Source organism: Cherax quadricarinatus, chromosome 3, assembly GCF_038502225.1.
Source record: "Cherax quadricarinatus isolate ZL_2023a chromosome 3, ASM3850222v1, whole genome shotgun sequence".
NCBI classification, from domain to species: Eukaryota; Metazoa; Arthropoda; class Malacostraca; order Decapoda; family Parastacidae; genus Cherax; species Cherax quadricarinatus.
In genome coordinates, this window is record NC_091294.1 from 59206840 (window position 1) to 59228143 (window position 21304).

The 21304-nt window shown below is 43.8% G+C and overlaps 1 protein-coding gene across 8 annotated transcripts in view; it reads right to left on the bottom strand.

Annotated features, from left to right (window-relative positions):
- The window catches only part of LOC128684045 (uncharacterized), a 195459-nt gene that overhangs the window by 131813 nt on the left and 42342 nt on the right, over nt 1-21304 (bottom strand). For 7 of the 8 annotated variants that reach the window (XM_070091986.1, XM_070091978.1, XM_070091995.1 and 4 more), the window contains 3 exons: nt 19662-19685; nt 9833-9850; nt 6141-9629 (listed from right to left, as the gene is read on the bottom strand). In XM_070091986.1, coding sequence (XP_069948087.1) covers nt 6141-9629; nt 9833-9850; nt 19662-19685 — 3531 coding nt within the window. The remainder of the gene's footprint in view (nt 1-6140; nt 9630-9832; nt 9851-19661; nt 19686-21304) is intronic. The other variant, XM_070091998.1, reaches the window with a different exon arrangement.

Here is a 21304-nt window from a genome sequence, read left to right on the forward strand (position 1 = left end):
CCACAGGAGGGATGACTCTCACAGGAGGGATGACTCCCACAGGAGGGATGACTCCCACAGGAGGGATGACTCCCACAAGAGGGATGACTCCCACAGGAGGGATGACTCCCACAGGAGGGATGACTCCCACAGGAGGGATGACTCCCACAAGAGGGATGACTCGCACAAGAGGGATGACTCCCACAGGAGGGATGACTCCCACAGGAGGGATGACTCCCACAGGAGGGATGACTCCCACAAGAGGGATGACTCCCACAGGAGGGATGACTCCCACAGGAGGGATGACTCCCACAGGAGGGATGACTCCCACAGGAGGGATGACTCCCACAGGATGGATGACTCCCACAGGAGGGAACACTCCCACAAGAGGGATGACTCCCACAGGAGGGATGACTCCCACAGGATGGATGACTCCCACAGGAGGGATGACTCCCACAGGAGGGATGACTCCCACAGGAGGGATGACTCCCACAGGAGGGATGACTCCCACAGGAGGGATGACTCCCACAAGAGGGATGACTCGCACAAGAGGGATGACTCCCACAGGAGGGATGACTCCCACAGGAGGGATGACTCCCACAGGAGGGATGACTCCCACAAGAGGGATGACTCGCACAAGAGGGATTACTCCCACAGGAGGGATGACTCCCACAGGAGGGATGACTCCCACAGGAGGGATGACTCCCACAAGAGGGATGACTCGCACAAGAGGGATGACTCCCACAGGAGGGATGACTCCCACAGGAGGGATGACTCCCACAAGAGGGATAACTCCCACAAGAGGGATGACTCCCACAGGAGGGATGACTCCCACAGGAGGGATGACTCCCACAGGAAGGATGACTCCCACAGGAGGGATGACTCCCACAGGAGGGATGACTCCCACAGGAGGGATGACTCCCACAGGAGGGATGACTCCCACAGGAGGGATGACTCCCCCAGGAGGGATGACTCTCACAGGAGGGATGACTCCCACAGGAGGGATGACTCCCACAGGAGGGATGACTCCCACAGGAGGGATGACTCCCACAAGAGGGATGACTCCCACAGGAGGGATGACTCCCACAGGAGGGATGACTCCCACAAGAGGGATGACTCGCACAAGAGGGATGACTCCCACAGGAGGGATGACTCCCACAGGAGGGATGACTCCCACAGGAGGGATGACTCCCACAGGAGGGATGACTCCCACAGGAGGGATGACTCCCACAGGAGGGATGACTCCCACAGGAGGGATGACTCCCACAGGAGGGATGACTCCCACAGGAGGGATGACTCCCACAGGAGGGATGACTCCCACAGGAGGGATGACTCCCACAAGAGGGATGACTCGCACAAGAGGGATGACTCCCACAGGAGGGATGACTCCCACAGGAGGGATGACTCCCACAGGAGGGATGACTCCCACAAGAGGGATGACTCGCACAAGAGGGATTACTCCCACAGGAGGGATGACTCCCACAGGAGGGATGACTCCCACAGGAGGGATGACTCCCACAAGAGGGATGACTCGCACAAGAGGGATGACTCCCACAGGAGGGATGACTCCCACAGGAGGGATGACTCCCACAAGAGGGATAACTCCCACAAGAGGGATGACTCCCACAGGAGGGATAACTCCCACTTGAGGGATGACTCCCACGTGAGGGATGACTCCCAAAGGAGGGATGACTCCCACAGGAGGGATAACTCCCACGTGAGGGATGACTCCCACAGGAGGGAACACTCCCATAGGAGGGATGACTCCCACAGAAGGAGTCACTCCCTCAGGAGGGATCACTCCCACAGGAGGGATCATTCCCACAGGAGGAATCACTCCCAAAGGAGGGATCACTCCCACAGAAGTGATCACTCCTACAGGAGAGATCACTGTCACAGGAGGGATGACTCCCACAGGAGGGATAACTCCCACATGAGGGATGACTCCCGCAGGAGGGATGACTCCCACACGAGGGACCCCTCCCACAGGAGGGATGACTCCTACAGGAGGGATCATTCCCACAGGAGGGATCACTCCCACAGGAGGGATCACTCCCACAGGAGGGATCACTCCCTCAGGAGTGATAACTCCCACAGAAGGGATCACTGTCACAGAAGGGATGACTTCCACAGGAGGGATGACTCCCACACTAGGGACCCCCCTACACGAGAGACCCGTCCCACAGGAGGGATGACTCCCACAGGAGGGATCATTCCCACAAAAGAGATCACTCCCACAGGAGGGATCACTCCCCCAAGAGGGATCACTCCCACAGGAGGGATCACTCCCACAGGAGGGATCACTCCCACATTAGGAATCACTCGCACAAAAGGGATGACTCCCACAGGAGGGATGACTCCCACAGGAGGGATGACTTCCACAGGAGGGATCATTCCCACAGGAGGAATCACTCCCACAGGAGGGATCACTCCTACAGGAAGGATCACTCCCACAGGAGGGATCACTCACACAGGAGGGATCACTCCCTGGAGGGATAACTCCCACAGGAGGGATCATTCCCACAAGAGGGATCATTTCCACAGGTGGGATGACTCCCACAGGAGGGATAACGCCCACAGGAAGAATCACTCCCAGAGGAGGAACCACTCCCAGAGGAGGGATCACACCCAAAGGAAGAATCACTCCCACAGGAGGAATCACTCCCACAGGAAGAATCATTCCCACAGGAGGGATCACTCCCACAGGAGGGATCGCTCCAACAGAAGGGATCACTCCCACAGGAGGGATGACTCCCACAGGAGTGATCACTCCCACAGGAGGGATGACTCCACAGAAGTGATCACTCCCACAGAAGGGATTACTCCCACAGGAGGGATGACTCCCACAGGAGGGATGACTCCACAGAAGTGATCACTCCCACAGGAGGGATGACTCCCACAGGAGGGATGACTCCCACAGGAGGGATGACTCCCACAGGAGGGATGACTCCACAGAAGTGATCACTCCCACAGGAGGGATGACTCCCACAGGAGGGATGACTCCCACAGGAAGGATCACTCCCACAGAAGTGATGACTCCCACAGGAGGGATGACTCCCATAGGAGAGATGACTTCCACATGAGGGATGACTCCCACAGGAGGGATGACTCCCACAGGAGACATGACTCCCACAGGAGGCATGAGTCCCACAGGAGGGATGACTCCCACAGGAGGAATGACTCCCACAGGAGGGATGACTCCCGCAGGAGGGATGACTCCCACAGGAGGGATGACTCCCACAGGAGGGATGACTCCCGCAGAAGGGATGACTCTCACAGGAGGCATGACTCCCATAGGAGGCATGACTCCCACAGGAGGAATGACTCCCACAGGAGGAATGACTCTCACAGGAGGGATGACTCCCGCAGGAGGGATGACTCCCACAGGAGGGATGACTCTCACAGGAGGCATGACTCCCATAGGAGGCATGACTCCCACAGGAGGAATGACTCACACAGGAGGAATGACTCCCACAGGAGGGATGACTCCCGCAGGAGGGATGACTCCCACAGGAGGGATGACTCCCACAGGAGGGATGACTCCCGCAGGAGGGATGACTTCCACATGAGAGATGACTCCCACAGGAGGGATGACTCTCACAGGAGGCATGACTCCCATAGGAGGCATGACTCCCACAGGAGGAATGACTCCCACAGGAGGGATGACTCCCACAGGAGGGATGACTCCCACAGGAAAGACCACTTCAGCAGGACTCTAGACAAGTAAGACAGGGTAAGGTAAGATTATTGGGTTTAATGCCTGTTGACTGTTCGTGGGTCATTAAGGCTGTAGTCCAGTTTTAACATTAGCATCTAGACTGCTTTAATCCATTAAGAAAGGACTAAGCAAACTCTTGGTGGCTATACTCAGAGATATATATACACTTCTGTATATACCCTGAGATATAGTCATTTCACTGTATATACACTTCTCAGTGTGTACAACCAGCGATATATATCTTCAAGTATATCTATACTTCACACAGTATGCATACCAGTCATGACGGACTTATACCTTGAGTGTCTCGGAGGTGCCTATAAGAGTGCCTATAAGAGAGGCAGATCACTTCGTGGAACATGTATAGATGGAAATGCACAGCTAGAAATTCTAACAAAGTGTTATTTTGTTAGTTAAAAACATAAGGTTGGTGGTGCGTGCGTATGCAATAACTGTGGGTCTCTAACAGGTGTTAGTAGATGTAACATTGTGTTAGACAGTGTGCAGGCATGAGTGGGTGAGCCAGATGATGAACTTATGCAAGAAAGAAATGATGAGATTGCACCAGTATCCTCAATAATCTAACCATCAACTTGTCCACCATACTGAAGATGAGAAACACATCTGCAGTGTAACGTATTTGGAATTGTAACTTAGAAATTACTTTCTGTGTTTCATTTTCAGTATTCCAGGCAGATGCACTTTCTCTTTTCCAGTTAGGAGACTAAAATATTTTGCTCGAAATTAAGATAATGTAGAATAGGTGCTAGTGACCTGGTGGTACACTATGGTACACAAAAGGTTCTAGTAATCAGTTTAAGGTAAACAGTCTATCTAGGTTCGTGTGAGATGCTGTAAGTTACGACCTTGATAATGTTAGTTGAGTGTGAGCAGTAGCGACATATGCCTGGGCATGCTAGGTATGAGCTTCGTCAAGGTCAGTGAAAGTGTAGCATCATTTGTCTTACTGTACACCCTTCCACTGCACAGGCAGCACTTTTCTTTCCTTGTGAAACTAAACCCGTGTGGGTTAGTCAGCTCAGGTAAAGTCTAATAACGAGATATTGTACCTAACTGGACTTACCGACTTGTCTATATACTGGCAGTTACGATACCAAACTATATAATTTTACTGCGATGTTGTACAGTACTAATAACAACTAGCGTTCCAAGATCACATCTTTTTCTACAGAATGAATATTATACCAGAGTGACAGATTTGAAGAGCAAATATAAGGAATGTGCTTTAAATTTAAGGTTATATGTCTTAATAACGGCAATTATACACGTGTGCGTTTGTGTGTTTGTGCTACTTGAGGCAGTAATCAAACTGTTTATTGAATACACGATTATATGTAGAAAATGTGATCAGATGAAAAATATTTAACAAGGTCTAGGAAGTAACTATATGCTCACTGTCATTGCTATACAAACAATGGCAACTTAAGCCTAGTAAATCATAATGTACGATAAAAGTTGCAAATATATCGACAAGAACCATAGCCCGTGGTCACACATGCAGCCTCAAGAGTCTATGTATTGTGAAAGGAAGGAATTTAGAATGAATAAAATTGGTGCATTATTAAATCGCAATGTATGTTAAATATAGAACATGCTTTGTATTAAAACCAGTTATATGTATATTTTTTTCAGAACTACTGTTTAAGAGGATATGTTTAAATGATATGTTAGCAACCCAGGCGGGAGTGATGTGCAGGCAAGGCCACTGCTACTATGAGTGCAAGAATGATGGCTAGACACAGGCAAGCTGGTGGACTGAGTCACACTCTGTACTCCTTAGAGTGTGGTCTCCACAAATAAATAAATCCTTTGCAAACACGAGGTATCTGATCAGCTCATGAAGAGAGCTTGTCGCTTTACAAAAAAAAAAAAAAAGGGTCTTCGGTCGTGTCTCTTACACACGGCAGCAAGGTCCAAGTACCTACAGAACTAAGGTACGGCAACTCACAATGCAACAGTAACTCTCTGAAGAAACTTATACCCTGTATGTGCCATCACAGGTAGAGTTACCTGGTACCTACAGAACTAAGGTACGGCATGTCACAATACAGCGGTAACTCCTGAAGAAACTCGTAACTTGCATGTGCCATCAAAGACCGAGTTACCTAGTACCTACAGAACTAAGGTACGGCATGTCACAATACAACGGTAACTCTCTGAAGAACTTGCATGTGCCATCACAGGTAGAGTTACCTGGTACCTACAGAACTAAGGTACGGCAAGTCACAATACAGCAGTAACTCTCTGAAGAAACTTGGCATGTCTCAATACAGCGGTATCTCTCTGAAGAAACTCGTAACTTGCATGTGCCATCACAAGTAGAGTTATCTGGTACCTACAGAACTATGGTACGGTATGTCACAAGATAGCGGTATCTCTCTCAAGAAACATATCTTGCATGTGCCATCAAAGAACGAGTTACCTGGTAGGGAAAGCTCTACATCAGCAGGGGCTGCACCTGGTACCTGTCGTGGCGGCTCTGACGAGAGGATGGTAGAGTTGGCTACTCCCCTGGGGTCCACCGAGAACCCTCTCTCTATCTCCGAAGTCGCTTCTGTTGCTACTGATTTCGTAGGATCTTCCGGAACGATAGGATAAATTGTGAGGTTTTCTGAAATATCGTGTTCCTGTGGTCTTGAATATTTTTCCTGGGCCTCGTGATAATCGTAGAGTGTATCTTGGCTACCAGTTGGATATGGTTCTACACTGACGCCAAGCTCATGAATCGCATGGTCTTTTCCAAATACTGGAGGTGTCTCCTCACCATCCACACTTCTATCAGTTTCATTCCCATCGTCCACCTCATCTGACTCACCAGGTACTCCACTACTCGGCTCGTCTTCGTCCATAGTGTCGATAATTAAAGGCTCCACCGTATAATCTTCCCTTCCTCCTTCATCTACTGCTTCTGGTTCATAAATACTCGGGGTTGAGGAAGCTTCCTCGCTAAACTCTCCTCCAGGAATCACTTCTTCACTTGCAGTGTCAGTCAGTGGGAAGTACTCGTCTTCTGCTCCATAGTCTCCACTACTGGATCCTCCAGATATCCTGAGGCTCTCGTCGTCAGGAAAGACCAGAGTCAGATTATTTTCACCACTTGTAGCCTCTGTGACGGTATCTACCTTCTCATTAGACACACTCTCCGTGTAGTAATCTTCATTTCCACAACCCCTAACTGGGATGCGGTCATCACCACTAATTCCAGAGGGTGTGGAAGCCTCCTCACCACTCGCTGTTGTGACGTCGCCCTCATCACCACCTGAATAACAGTCATCACTACCAGAACCATCAGTGGGAGTGAACACAACATCACTACCACTACTCTCAACCGAACCATAACCTTCATCACTACCCTCTACTGAACCATAACCCTCGTCATCATATCTTACTGGAGGGAAAACTTCCTCTACTGGAGCAACAACTTCATCCTCTACTGGAGTAACAACCTCATCCACTACTGGAGTAACAACCTCATCCTCTGCTGTAGTAACAACCTCATCCTCTACTGGAGTAACAACCTCATCCTCTACTGGAGTAATAACCTCATCCTCTACTGGAGTAATAACCTCATCCTCTACTGGAGTAACAACCTCATCCTCTACTGGAGTAATAACCTCATCTTCTACTGGAGTAATAACCTCATCCTCTACCGGAACAACACCTACTGCAATGAAGCCCTCATCGTCATCCACATCCAGTGGAGAATAGACATCCTCATCCACATCAACATCATCATCCACTGTTGGAGAATAAAGGTCACTGTCACCACCATCATCTACGTGAGAATACACCCTACCATCACCATTATCTACTTGATAATAGACACCATCACCGTCACCATCACCGTCATCCACTGGAGAATAAACACCTGGATCAGGACCTTCTACTGGAGTGTCACCATCAGGACCCTCTACTGGAGTGTCACCATCAGGACCCTCTACTAGAATGTCACCATCAGGACCTTCTACTGGAGTGTCACCATCAAGGCCTTCTACTGAAGTGTCACCATCAGGACCCTCTACTGGAGTGTCACCCTCAAGACCTTCTACTGGAGTGTCACCATCAAGACTTTCTACTGGAGTGTCACCATCACGATCTTCTACTGGAATGTCACCATCAGAACTTTCTACTGGAGTGTCACCAACACGACTTTCTACTGAAGTGTCAACATCAGGACCTTCTACTGGAGTGTCAACATCAAGACTTTCTACGGGAGTGTCACCATCAAGACTTTTTACTGGAGTGTCACCCTCAAGACCTTCTACTGGAGTGTCACCATCAAGACTTTCTACTGGAGTGTCACCATCAAGACTTTCTACTGAAGTGTCACCATCACGACCCTCTACTGGAGTGTCACCATCAAGACTTTCTACTGGAGTGTCACCATCAAGATTTTCTACTGGAGTGTCACCATCAAGACTTTCTACTGGAGTGTCACCATCACGACCCTCTACTGGAGTGTCACCATCAAGACTTTCTACTGGAGTGTCACCATCAGGACCTTCTACTGGAGTGTCACCATCAAGACTTTCAATTGGAGTGTCACCATCAGGACCTTCTACTGGAGTGTCAACATCAGGACCTTCTACTGGAGTGTCACCATCACGGCCTTCTACTGGAGCGTCACCATCAGGACTTCCTCCTGGAGCGTCACCATCAGAACTTTCTTCTGGATCATCACCATCAGGACTTTCTCCTGGAGCGTCACCATCAGGGCTTTCTACTGGAGCGTCACCATCAGGACTTTCTACTGGAGTGTCACCATCTGGACTTTCTTCTGGAGCGTCACCATCAGGACTTTCTCCTGGAGCGTCACCATCAGGACTTTCTACTGGAGCGTCACCATCAGGACTTTCTCCTGGAGCGTCACCATCAGGACTTTCTACTGGAGCGTCACCATCAGGACTTTCTACTGGAGCGTCACCATCAGGACTTTCTACTGGAGTGTCACCATCTGGACTTTCTACAGGAGCGTCATCGTCACCGGCGATGTGTTCGGTTTCAGGTTCGAACTTGGTTTCAGACTCAGGTTTGAACTTGAGCTCAGGCTTGTATTCGAATTTGAGATCGGTTTCAGGTTCAGGCTCGGGTTTAAACTCGGGTTTTAGTTCGGGTTCAGTTTCGGGTTCTGGTTCGAGTTCAGGTTCGGGTTCAAACTCGGGTTCTGGTTCGAGTTCAGGTTCGGGTTCAGTTTCGGGTTCTGGTTCGAGTTCAGGTTCGGGTTCAAACTCGGGTTCTGGTTCGAGTTCAGGTTCGGGTTCAAACTCGGGTTCTGGTTCGAGTTCAGGTTCGGGTTCAAACTCGGGTTCTGGTTCGAGTTCAGGTTCGGGTTCAGGTTCGGGTTCTGGTTCGAGTTCAAGTTCGGGTTCAAACTCGGGTTCTGGTTCAAGTTCAGGTTCGGGTTCAGGTTCGGGTTCTGGTTCGAGTTCAGGTTCGGGTTCAAACTCGGGTTCTGGTTCGAGTTCAGGTTCGGGTTCGGGTTCTGGCTGAGACTCGGGCTGCCAGTAATCTAAGAGGGTGGTTCCGTCTATGCCGGTCGGGTAGTGGTCTTCGGAGGTGTAGATATAATCGTAGTCCTGATCACTGGAGTTGCTATCTACGACCATGGTGTAGCCTCCATTAAAGCCAGCACGTCTCCTGCTGGTGTTCTGGACGTGGCTACCACCGGCCTCTTCATATCCGTCAAGTATTTCAGCTGCGTCATTGTCCGCTGTGGGTGTAAACTCGATGCGATCGATATGGTGGTGAGGAGGAGCCTGGTTTATGTCGTCCCCTTCGTCAGGAGACAGTGAGGAAGGATCTAGTTGTTCAGCTTGTGTTTTTGATATGCGTACATTACAGTAGACTGAGCCACCCTCGTCAGTCTCCACATCCTCACATTGTGTTATGGCTGTCAACCCTCCGCCCTGTTCTGCACACACAAAGTAAGCTGGAGTTATTGTGGTTCCTTAATGATACTGCAAGTAAAGCTAGTCTTTCACCTAGAAAGCTATATAAACTGTGAGGCAGCAAGTTAAAAAAAAATGTTCCATGTGTGAAGAAAGTGAGTGACTTACACAAAGGGGAATGAATGATAATTATAAGAATATGAAAGGGAGAAGCATAATACTTTACCAAAATGGGAGAGTTCCTCTGTTCGGTGGAGGGAGGGGGAGACAAGAGCAATGTATTACACACAGAATATTGTTAGCCAGTCATAATATGTCTTCATGGAATGCAACTACACTACCAAAAAAATAACATTACCTCTAACATTTTAGCGGCCAAACATAGATGTACTATAAACACTGAACTCTGAAGCAGTCTAATATACCAATACATTAACATTGCATCAACAGTGCATTAACTAATATCGTCATCGTTCTACTGAAGTCTCCTCCTAGCTCAGGCTGAGAGATTTCATTACCTCGTGTATGCATCCCATCCTGTATGATGGAATATGACAGGGAAACACAGCTATCTTTTCTTCACCCGTTGTAAATATCATACAAAATGGGGTAACCGAGCGCTGTGTTTGTGTGTGTGTTGAAGATTGTGTAATAACAACATAATGCCTCAACATCTTTAAGTATTATTCTAATTACCTTAAACTCAGGCATCACACGTCTGCACAGTATGACACACCTACCCACCACCGCATCACACAACACACCACCAACACTGCTTAACTCCACAATACCAGTTACTGTCCAGGACTCCAAATTATTGACATTTGCAGTATTGATGCCTAGCTCTGCACAATAAATATTGAAATCAAACATATATAAATTAAAAGAACGTATAGTAATCAATGGCTAGTAACACACACGAACCCACAAGGAGACAATACAACAATACTATAATTTCACCTTCCACTGAGCTCTTCATCAGCAAACTGAAGTTTACTGCAGAGAGCCTTGGTGGTAGGCCGGAAAAAAGTGTTTCTTCTCTTCCGTGTTATTGTATCAATGTGGGTTCATTTGTGGTATATTAGTACAAATTTGCTTTCTTATTAGTTTGTTCTGTTAAGGTAAAAGCTATTAGTGCTAAGAACAAAGAACTAAGAATGAACAACAAAGAATTAATATCACGAAGCCAAAATGTTCACTCCTCCCATAAGTAACAATGAGCGAGAATCTTGTCACAGCCTCACAGCATCTTGTCACAGCCTCACAGCATCTTGTCACAGCCTCACAGCATCTTGTCACAGCCTCACAGCATCTTATCACAGCCTCACAGCATCTTGTCACAGCCTCACAGCATCTTGTCACAGCCTCACAGCATCTTGTCACAGCCTCACAGCATCTTATCACAGCCTCACAGCATCTTCATCACATTTCTTCCTTTACCCGCTATTTTTTCTGTTTTATCAGTTATATGAAAGTATTCTTACATTTCCCGGCAAAAGACAAAAAATGTATTTCAAATTTCCTTGTGTGGAATCCGAAGCAAATAGAACAGTAGGGCGTATTACGATAGAACAGTAGGGCGTATTACGATAGAACAGTAGGGCGTATTACGATAGAACAGCAGGGCGTATTACGATAGAACAGTAGGGCGTATTACGATAGAACAGTAGGGCGTATTACGATAGAACAGTAGGGCGTATTACGATAGAACAGTAGGGCGTATTACGATAGAACAGTAGGGCGTATTACGATAGAACAGTAGGGCGTATTACGATAGAACAGTAGGGCGTATTACGATAGAACAGTAGGGCGTATTACGATAGAACAGTAGGGCGTATTACGATAGAACAGTAGGGCGTATTACGATACAACAGTAGGGCGTATCACGATAGAACAGTAGGGCGTATTACGATAGAACAGTAGGGCGTATTACGATAGAACAGTAGGGCGTATGACGATAGAACAGTAGGGCGTATTACGATAGAACAGTAGGGCGTATTACGATAGAACAGTAGGGCGTATTACGATAGAACAGTAGGGCGTATTACGATAGAACAGTAGGGCGTATCACGATAGAACAGTAGGGCGTATTACGATAGAACAGTAGGGCGTATTACGATAGAACAGTAGGTCGTATCACGATAGAACAGTAGGGCGTATTACGATAGAACAGTAGGGCGTATTACGATAGAACAGTAGGGCGTATTACGATAGAACAGTAGGGCGTATTACGATAGAACAGTAGGGCGTATTACGATAGAACAGTAGGGCGTATTACGATAGAACAGTAGGGCGTATTACGATAGCACAGTTTCCAGTGTTAAGTTCATGACAGGATAATATTACTGATTTGCTTAAGTGAATATTATTAATCTGGTTTGTCGCTCCGATTACAAATTGTGGGATCAGAGGTCTAAGGATTGTAAAAATGTCTGGTCGATATGTGAACACTTAGAGTATAGTAGTAACTGTGTCTATTGTCATGTTACAAATAATGTTGACTTTTTTTATAAGTTATACGCCTACAATATGGATACTGATTGTAAACTTTAATAAAAGGAAATTATTAAAATATGTCCTGTAGACTTTAAATATGTGTTTAACTGAACGTTCTATTTACAGAAATTTGGCAGAGCCATGAGAATTTTTTTTCCTACTGAACAAAGTAATTTGCATATAGTATTTTTGAAACATTCTCCTGTCTAGTACAAAACAGCTGCGATATGTTGATGACATGTTGATGAGGCAAAATACTTGCTGAAATGTCAGGAAAGACGTGACTATTTCTACTGGCACTGAATTCATTTGTTCCTTCTATAAATTAATCACGGGAAGAGAGGTGAGAGGAATCATTCTGTTTTGATATAAACACATCCATGATATAGTCAGGTTATTGACTGTTTTCTTACATACTGTAACTATGAATTTCAACTTGAAAATGCCGAAAATGAGTCGAACAATGAGCACTTTCTATGTTTTTGAATTCAGTGATTCATTTATTCATCTTAGAAATACACTAATACGTAGACTAGATAAATATCGAGTATCTACTTCTTGCAATTGTAGTATTCACAGAAATATTGTAGATTTATCTATTAAGAATTACAAATTTTTTGAGCCGTAAGATCTGACACCTCCAAGCCGGACAGTGTTCTGATATATAATATGGTGAAAAGTGCTTGATCCAAGGCACTGGTGCTACACTCTAGTTCTTGCTTCAGAGCTCATACCACAGTCCCTGTATGACTAAATATTTGCGGTTCCCTACCAATATAATCACCATGAAAGTAATTCACATTTTCTATGATCAGCTTTGAGTAAAACTTTGTCGATTTGTGTTTATGAGGTAGAGTCTCAGCTCCTGGTCCTAAGTGTGCATGTGTGTGTACACGCTAGCGTTCAGGTCTCTTCCATTGAAGATTTAACTAGGTATATCTGTACTGATAAACATGTCACCCTTAGGATTCAGGGAATTTTATTAGGAAGCGTTTCGCCCACTAGGGATTTATTAACGCAATACAAGCGTGGAAGAGCACACAATACACAGAGACACATGGAGTCAGGTTCGATGAGTGAGGTGCCAGTGTGTGAGTCACCTTCTTGTGCAGTGTATGCTGGCACAGAATTAATTTAAAGAGAACTCTTGAGTTGCTAAAACTTCGAGAGTTCTTGGGCCACCTCGTCGGATACTAGGCTCAGGACTGCTTCAAGACAGTGTCGCTTGCAAATCATCCAGCTCTGAAACTAATCTGGTCTTTTTTTTTTCCATTTCATCGGGTGACTTTGTGCTATGGTGTGTCACACAAGCAACATCTGGAGAACAGGTATGGTGACACAGTGTGTACGTCAAGAGACATATACATAGTTCAAGACTCTTATCAAAATAACATTTTGTCTCGAGTGACCTCTTCAGTCCTAATGTAGAGACGCTTCTTCTAATACACGTTCTAATGTACTTTCTAAATCTAAACTTATTCTAATTGAATCCATTATTTCGAGTTCTTTCTTAGTACGATATCCTCTGTACTCTATTTACATTGCCTTTGTGCCTGTTGGTTCAGTCACAAACTCTCGCTGGTTCAGTCACAAACTCTCGCTGGTTCAGTCACAAACTCTCGCTGGTTCAGTCACAAACTCTCGCTGGGTCAGTCACAAACTCTCGCTGGTTCAGTCACAAACTCTCGCTGGTTCAGTCACAAACTATTTAAAACACTAGTCTCTGATTACGTCCATTAAGTCATTTTGGCTAAAATTAAAAAAATCAATATTTATCATGTTATCATGTCTTGAAACATTAACAATTTCTTCCTCCAAAAAATCTAACTTGGTCCTTATTCAAGTTCAGAAGACGGTATAGCGAAACATCAGCTTCATATGTCCTTCTAGAAATTCTACCCGATAAATTGATTTTTTTTTTTTTTAGTATTTGATTAAGAAGGGGCTATTAGTCCCTTGCTCCCCGAAATCTTAAGTCGCCTCGAATGACTTGCATTGTTCACGGAGGAAGAATTGTAACTCACTAACACACGGAATTTAAAAGAAAACATGACAAGGACAAGAACTGCTATTAAACCAGAAGAAAAAATAAATGATTCTACATCCAACACAGGTGTGACTTGGTTGTATGAGCAGCCACTGTAGTCCTACTGTGTCATCCCACAGCTACATAAACTCGCAGTACGTCTGTTCTTGCACCTCTAAAAGCATGTAGTCTATATACCCAAGATAAGTCTTAATGAACGACTGTCGATGAATAAACTGAAGAATAGTGGAGAACTCGAACCCGGGGTCGAGACATACAACTAGCCCAACACTGAGTACTTACAACAGACCCAACACTGAATACTTACAACATACTCAACACTGAGTACTTACAACATAACCAGTACTGAGTACTTACAACAGACCCAACACTGAGTGCATACAGGATCTGCTATACGGACAGACAACGTTCGAATTTACGTCCATTCTTCTGCTTATTTATTCACTGACAATCGTTCTAATATTAAGAGTTATCGTACACACACACACACACACACACACACATATATGTATATATATATATATATATATATATATATATATATATATATATATATATATATATATATATACAGTGGAACCTCAAATTTCGTACGTGTCACTTATCGAACTTTTCGAAAATCGAACGCTTTTTCGAACCAACTTTGTCCCTATTATCAAACTCGCCCCTATTTTCGAACCGCTGGGTACCGGACCCGTCCGGCAGCCGGCTCTGTGCGTCCCCACGCAGGCGCCATGAGCCAGCCTGGTTTTTTTTATTCTTGAGTGAACACTAAGCTTTGCTCTCATTCAAACATTTATTTCATTGTGTTTAGTACTCATGGAACTGTGAAATAAGCTACCATGGGCCCAAAGAAACTTGCTAGTGGTACCCCTGTGGTAAAGAAAGTGAGAAACATCATAGATGTGAAGAATGAAATAATACAGAAGTATGAGAGTGATGTGAGACTTGTTGAGCTTGCCAGGATGTACAGAGGACTGTGGACAGTTATTTTGTGAGACAGAAACAGACGACTGTAGACAGTTATTTTGTGAGACAGAAACAGACGACTGTGGACAGTTATTCTGTGAGACAGAAACAGACAACTGTGGAGTTATTTTGTGAGACAGAAACAGACGACTGTGGACAGTTATTTTGTGAGACAGAAACAGAGGACTGTAGACAGTTATTTTGTGAGACGGGGGTCCAATGGCTCTCAAGCTGGTCCTAGTGGCATTAAAATACAGAGAAGGGAAGCAACCCCAGAGAGTGCTTTACCTGAAGTCCTCATGGAAGGGGATTCTCCTTCCAAACACTAAACCCAACTCTCTCTCTCCTCCTCCCTATCTTCCAGATGCCATCACCAATCTTCAATAAAGGTAAGTAAAAATGTTATTTTATATGTTATTTAAATTTATTAATACATAATTGAGCACTATATTTGTTGTGTGTATGCAAAACTATAATTAATCTCTCTAAAATGTATTTTTTTTTTGTGAATATTTCTGGGTTTCTGGAACGGATTAATTGCATTTCCATTATTTCTTATGAGAAATGTTGCTTCGCTTTTCAGACTTTTCAAATTTAGAACTAGCTCCTGGAACGAATTAAGTTCGATATTTGAGGTTCCACTGTATATATATATATATATATATATATATATATATATATATATATATATATATATATATATATATATATATATATACACATGTACAGTATACCGTTATTTAACACGGTAGTTACGTTCCTGAAAAAACCGTGTCAGATGAACTGAAGAACTTATGGAAAAAACAGGGTTATGTTCCTGAGAGCCCCAAAAAAGTCGAACAACTTTTTTTTAGGCCTCCACATCTTACAAAAATAAAAGTGAATATATAATTGTAGTTCATTGTTGTGATGTATTATGTTGTTTTTACTGCTTAAGACTACAAATGTAACATAAATAATAGTATTTCTTACCTTAAATTGTGGGTGCTGGTGTTTGTGGATGATTGTGAAGAGAGTGGAGTTATGTTGTGGCCCTACTGGACTGAGGTGGATGGTAGAGGTACTGAAGTTGATGGTTGTACTGGAGTGTCTAACTTTGCCATTCAGTCAGTCAAGTCATTCAGTAAGTCAGTCAAGTTATTCAGTAAGTCTCAAGTCATTCAGTAAGTCAGTCAATTCATACAGTAAATCAGTCAGGTCATTCAGTAAGTCAGTCAAATCATTCAGTAAGTTAGTCAAGTCACTCAGTCAGTCATTCAGTAAGTCAGCCAGTCACACAAACTTATGTTTACCTCTTTTTTATGTGTACAAAGTAACACTTCATTATGGCCACAGGATGTCTTGTCTAATATCTTTGTTTCCTTCGTTAATTCTAAGACTTAAATGTTTACACCTTTTCTTGCCACTTTGAGCAACACTGGTATGCTTACTGGGTGTCATGATTGCTTGGCAGATACAAGATATAGCAATTAAAAGATCGTAATAAAGTTGGTAGAATTACCGACAATATGTAAAGTAAAAGGACACAAATGCAACTAATGTGACATTTTATTGTGGCAATGTTTTGCTCTCAGGAGCTTTATCAAGCCATTACCTAATGGCTTAATAAAGCTCCTGGAGAGCGAAACGTTGCCACAATAAAATGTCACATTAGTTGCATTTGTGTCCTTTTACTTTACAATTAAAAGATCAAATCACAATTCACAATCACAAGCTTGTAGCAGAGAAGTTGGACTGGACACGTATGAAGTACGAATGCTGGGATGGTGGGGTGGTGTCGGGGGGTGGCTGGGGACGGCGGGAGGTCTCCCCCGCTGATCCACAACAAGGCGGCCGCTTGAGGAAAAGGGAAGTTTTTTTTTCCTTCCCGCAAACCGAATCATCTTAAATTCATCTTACGACGTGTTACATAAAACTGTGCAGCAATTCTTCAATCGTCCTATACCCAAATCGTGAAAAATAAACACGTGCTAAATGACGGTCTACTGTATATGTGTATATATGTATATATATATATATATATATATATATATATATATATATATATATATATATATATATATATATATATATATATATATATATATATATATATATATATTATATATATATATATATATTATATATATATATATATATATATATATATATATATATATATATATATATATATATATATATAATGTATATATATATATATATATATATATATATATATATATATATATATATATATATATATATATATATATATATATATATACATGTATATATATATTAAACATACATTATACATATACATTACCGACACTCGACGAATATGACGCACACCTGAGATCAACCTTTAAGAAGGCCATGAACCTGCCACTAGAGGATCAGCAATGGGATCAGGCAACTCTCCCAATGCTACTGGGAGGTATAGGGGTGCGCAAAGGAACACATGTAGCTTTACCTGCTTTTCTGTCTTCGTGTTTGGCTTCCAGTGCATTAGTCAAGAAGATTGTCCCCGAACACTTGAGAGACGTGATAGGAGCCCCAGGTTTACTGAAGCAGCAATGCGGTAGGACACCCGTGCAGACTCCCCCAGTAGACTAGCTCCTCCCAAAGAGCACAAGCAGTCCCACTGGGACAAACCGATCATGGAAAAAATCGCTCACCAACACTTCACGAAAGGACAAAGCTCGTCTCCTGGCGGTGAAGGCACCACACTCAGGAGATTTCCTTCTACTTGTTCCCAATTCCTCCCTGGGCACTCGACTCGACACACAGGTCATTCGGATTGGTGCTGCTCTTCACCTAGCCGCCTCCATCCTCACCGAACATAGGTGTATTTGCTGCAGGGCGACAGCTGATCAATTCGGACTTCATGGTCTCGTATGTCACACAGCAGAAGGGAAGTATGCCAGACATGAGGAAGTCAATGACATCATAAAGAGAAGCCTCGCCACATCCCGTTCCCCAGTTGAACGAGAACCCCAAGTACAGAGGTCTGACGGAAGTCAAAAGCGTCTTGATGGAGCCATTATACTACCCTGGAAGGATGGTAGGTAGATTGCCTTGGACTACACTTGTGCCCCCACATTGGCAGACACCTACTTGCCATATTATGAAGCTGAAGGTGGTAGAGCCGCCAGCTACAGGGAGACCCAGAAGATCCGCAAATATTAAAGCCTTCCCCCATGCTATTGCTTCATCCCAGTAAGGTCGGAGACCCTTGGGGCATGGGGCAAGTGTGCTCTAAAGTTCCTCAAAGAGCTGGGTGAAAAGTTCATCATAGAAACCAAGGACCACAGGGCGACCAGCTTCCTCTTTCAGAGACTCAGTGTCGCGATCCAGAGAGGAAATGCCTGCAGCATTCTGGGCATGCAGCCCACCGCCAGGGAGCTGGACGAAGTATTCGAGATGTAGCTCTGAGTTGTTATCTATGTTGTTTTACTTTCTATTGTATTTTTGTGAATGTTTTGTCAGTGTATTTTGTCTTTAAATAAAATATATATTAAATATAGGGGGTTACCTGGAGGTTACCTGGAGGTTACCTGGAGGTTATTCCGGGGATCAACGCCCCCGCGGCCCGGTCCATGACCAGGCCTCCCGATGGATCAGGGCCTGATCAACTAGGCTGTTACTGCTGGCCGCACGCAGTCCAACGTACGAGCCACAGCCCGGCTGATCCGGCACTGACTTTAGGTATCTGTCCAGCTCTCTCTTGAAGGCAGCCAGGGGTTTATTGGCAATTCCCCTAATGCTTGATGGGAGGCTGTTGAACAGTTTTGGGCCCCGGACACTTATGGTGTTTTCCCTAGGTGGTAGGAGAGAAAATTCTCAAACAGCTTCAGGGAGAACCTTGAGTTTTCCCTGAAGCAAGTTTATTCTTTTCTCTGAGGATGAGGGTCCCCAGGACAGTTCTAGAAGTGGTACCTCCCTATATATATATATATATATATATATATATATATATATATATATATATATATATATATATATATATATATATATATATATATATATATATAATTTATGTTTGATATAAACTCACTCTTGGAAAAATAATCAAAATAACAAAATAAGTGTCGGTGTGTTTCTGAGGATCTCTGGTAAAAGGAGGAACGAGTTTGTAGTTAAGTCTGCTGTGAGGACGAGAGAGCCAGGTGTTACCTTAGTGTTCCAGATATTAACCTCTGCTACTTAACATCTGCATTGTGTCAGCAGACAACATCGTCTGTAACAATGCCTCTCACTGCATGTTTCCTGCTGTGTCCCCAACAATAACTGACCCACTCATAACAAGATCAATACTTGTGTCACGTGATACTTTAGTTTCCTTGAAGAATGTAACATCATCCACGTTACACTTCCCTGAAAGAGACCCTCACACACAGGCTGAAACACACAGGCTGAAACACTTAGGCTGAAACACTCAGGCTGAAACACCCAGGCAGCGTAACTTTGTTTTATTCCAAAAAAATGGGATCATATAGAATAGATCAGTGCAGTATTGCATTTTGATGCGATATAAATAATAAATACAAAATAAAACTCTTACCCGATGAAGGTGCGTTCTTGAGTCCTTCACACGTGAGCATGGAGAGATATACACAGTTAATAACAACACACACGAATTTATGATCAAATATTGAACTAGTTATATATCGTACAGGATCAGAACATGAGGAAGGTGTGTCATAAAAATATTGTGCAGGTATGCGACTGTGACCTTTTTTGCATGTATTAGCGAATGTTCATGCAAGAGTGCACAAGTGCTCTTGTGTGCACACGAGCAAGTGCTCTTGTGAGTGCAATAATAACTATAATATAGAAAATTTACGCTGGCATATAACACACCCTGGCAGACAGTGCGCCTCACAATGTGTCTTACTATGGATCAGTCACTATCAGGTGAAACACATCTTTAATAAGACTCACGAAATCATAATATGAAGCCACTACACGGGTGGGGCTTGAACTAGTGGCAAGTGTGTCGTAAAACTCCAGGCCAGTGGGTGAGCCATGGGCCAGCTGGCTATAAGAAGATTCATCCAGCTAGGTATATTTATATACCATAGGTTACCTCAGGCCCCACTCTGGCCCATGATAACCTCGCTGTGGTGCATAAATATACCTAGTTGGATAAATCCTATTGTAGCAAGCTGGCCCAGTGGTTGACGCGCTGGCCTGTAGTTGTACGACTAGCTGCCGCGAGGTCTATCCCCACCTGTACAGTGGGTAAAACAGATCTTACCTCGTAGTCACGGCAGAGATCTGAGAAAAATAACATCTCATAACGCTCTCGTGGGAAGTTACGTTGCTTAATTTCAGTAACACGCTTCAGTTTCTCAATATACATGTGAGTATAAGTAGTACGCGTTTCTTTTGTTTACTGGACGGAGGATTGAACCTACACTCCTCTCATACATGTAATAATTCTCCTTTAACGTTAGTAATCAGGGTTCTCAAGATATTGTTTGAAAACAAAACGAGTGGAAACATACAACAGCAAAACTAAACTATGGAAATAAAACATGAAAACGAACAACAACAGACAAGAGGAAATTAAAAAGCCAGCAAACAAGGTACGCCATTACTACCAAGAATTATTATGAAATTATTACTACTATAATTAGTAGTAATTTTGCTAGTTTTATTATTTCAATTATTATTTTCGTTGTTAGAACTGTTACTATTGCTAATACTCCTATTATTATTATTATTATTATTATTATTATAATTATTATTATTATTATTATTATTATTATTATTATTATTATTATTATTATTATTATTATTATTATTATCATCATAGAACATAGTTATGAAGGATGCAGTATCAAAGAGGACGTCTAGAGGTATATGGGTGTAGTTTGGAGGAGGAACAGAGGAAAAAGGCTGGGAGGGGTGAGTTACGGAGAATGAGTGAGAGGGAAGGGAAGGAGAGAGAGGAGTGGAGGAGAGTGAAAGAGGTGAGGGAGGGGAAGGGAATAACGCTCATGGGATGGATTAAACACCAATAAATAAAACATGTAAGCGCCATAGTTCACATGACGTAGAAATACCACTAACAAAAACATGAATACATAGAGTAGAATTAATACCACAGAAGACAAAAATACCATTATGATAAACAAGGAATAATTACCAGTCATGGATAAACTCTAGGCAGACTTAACATCATAATGAGGAACAATTAAC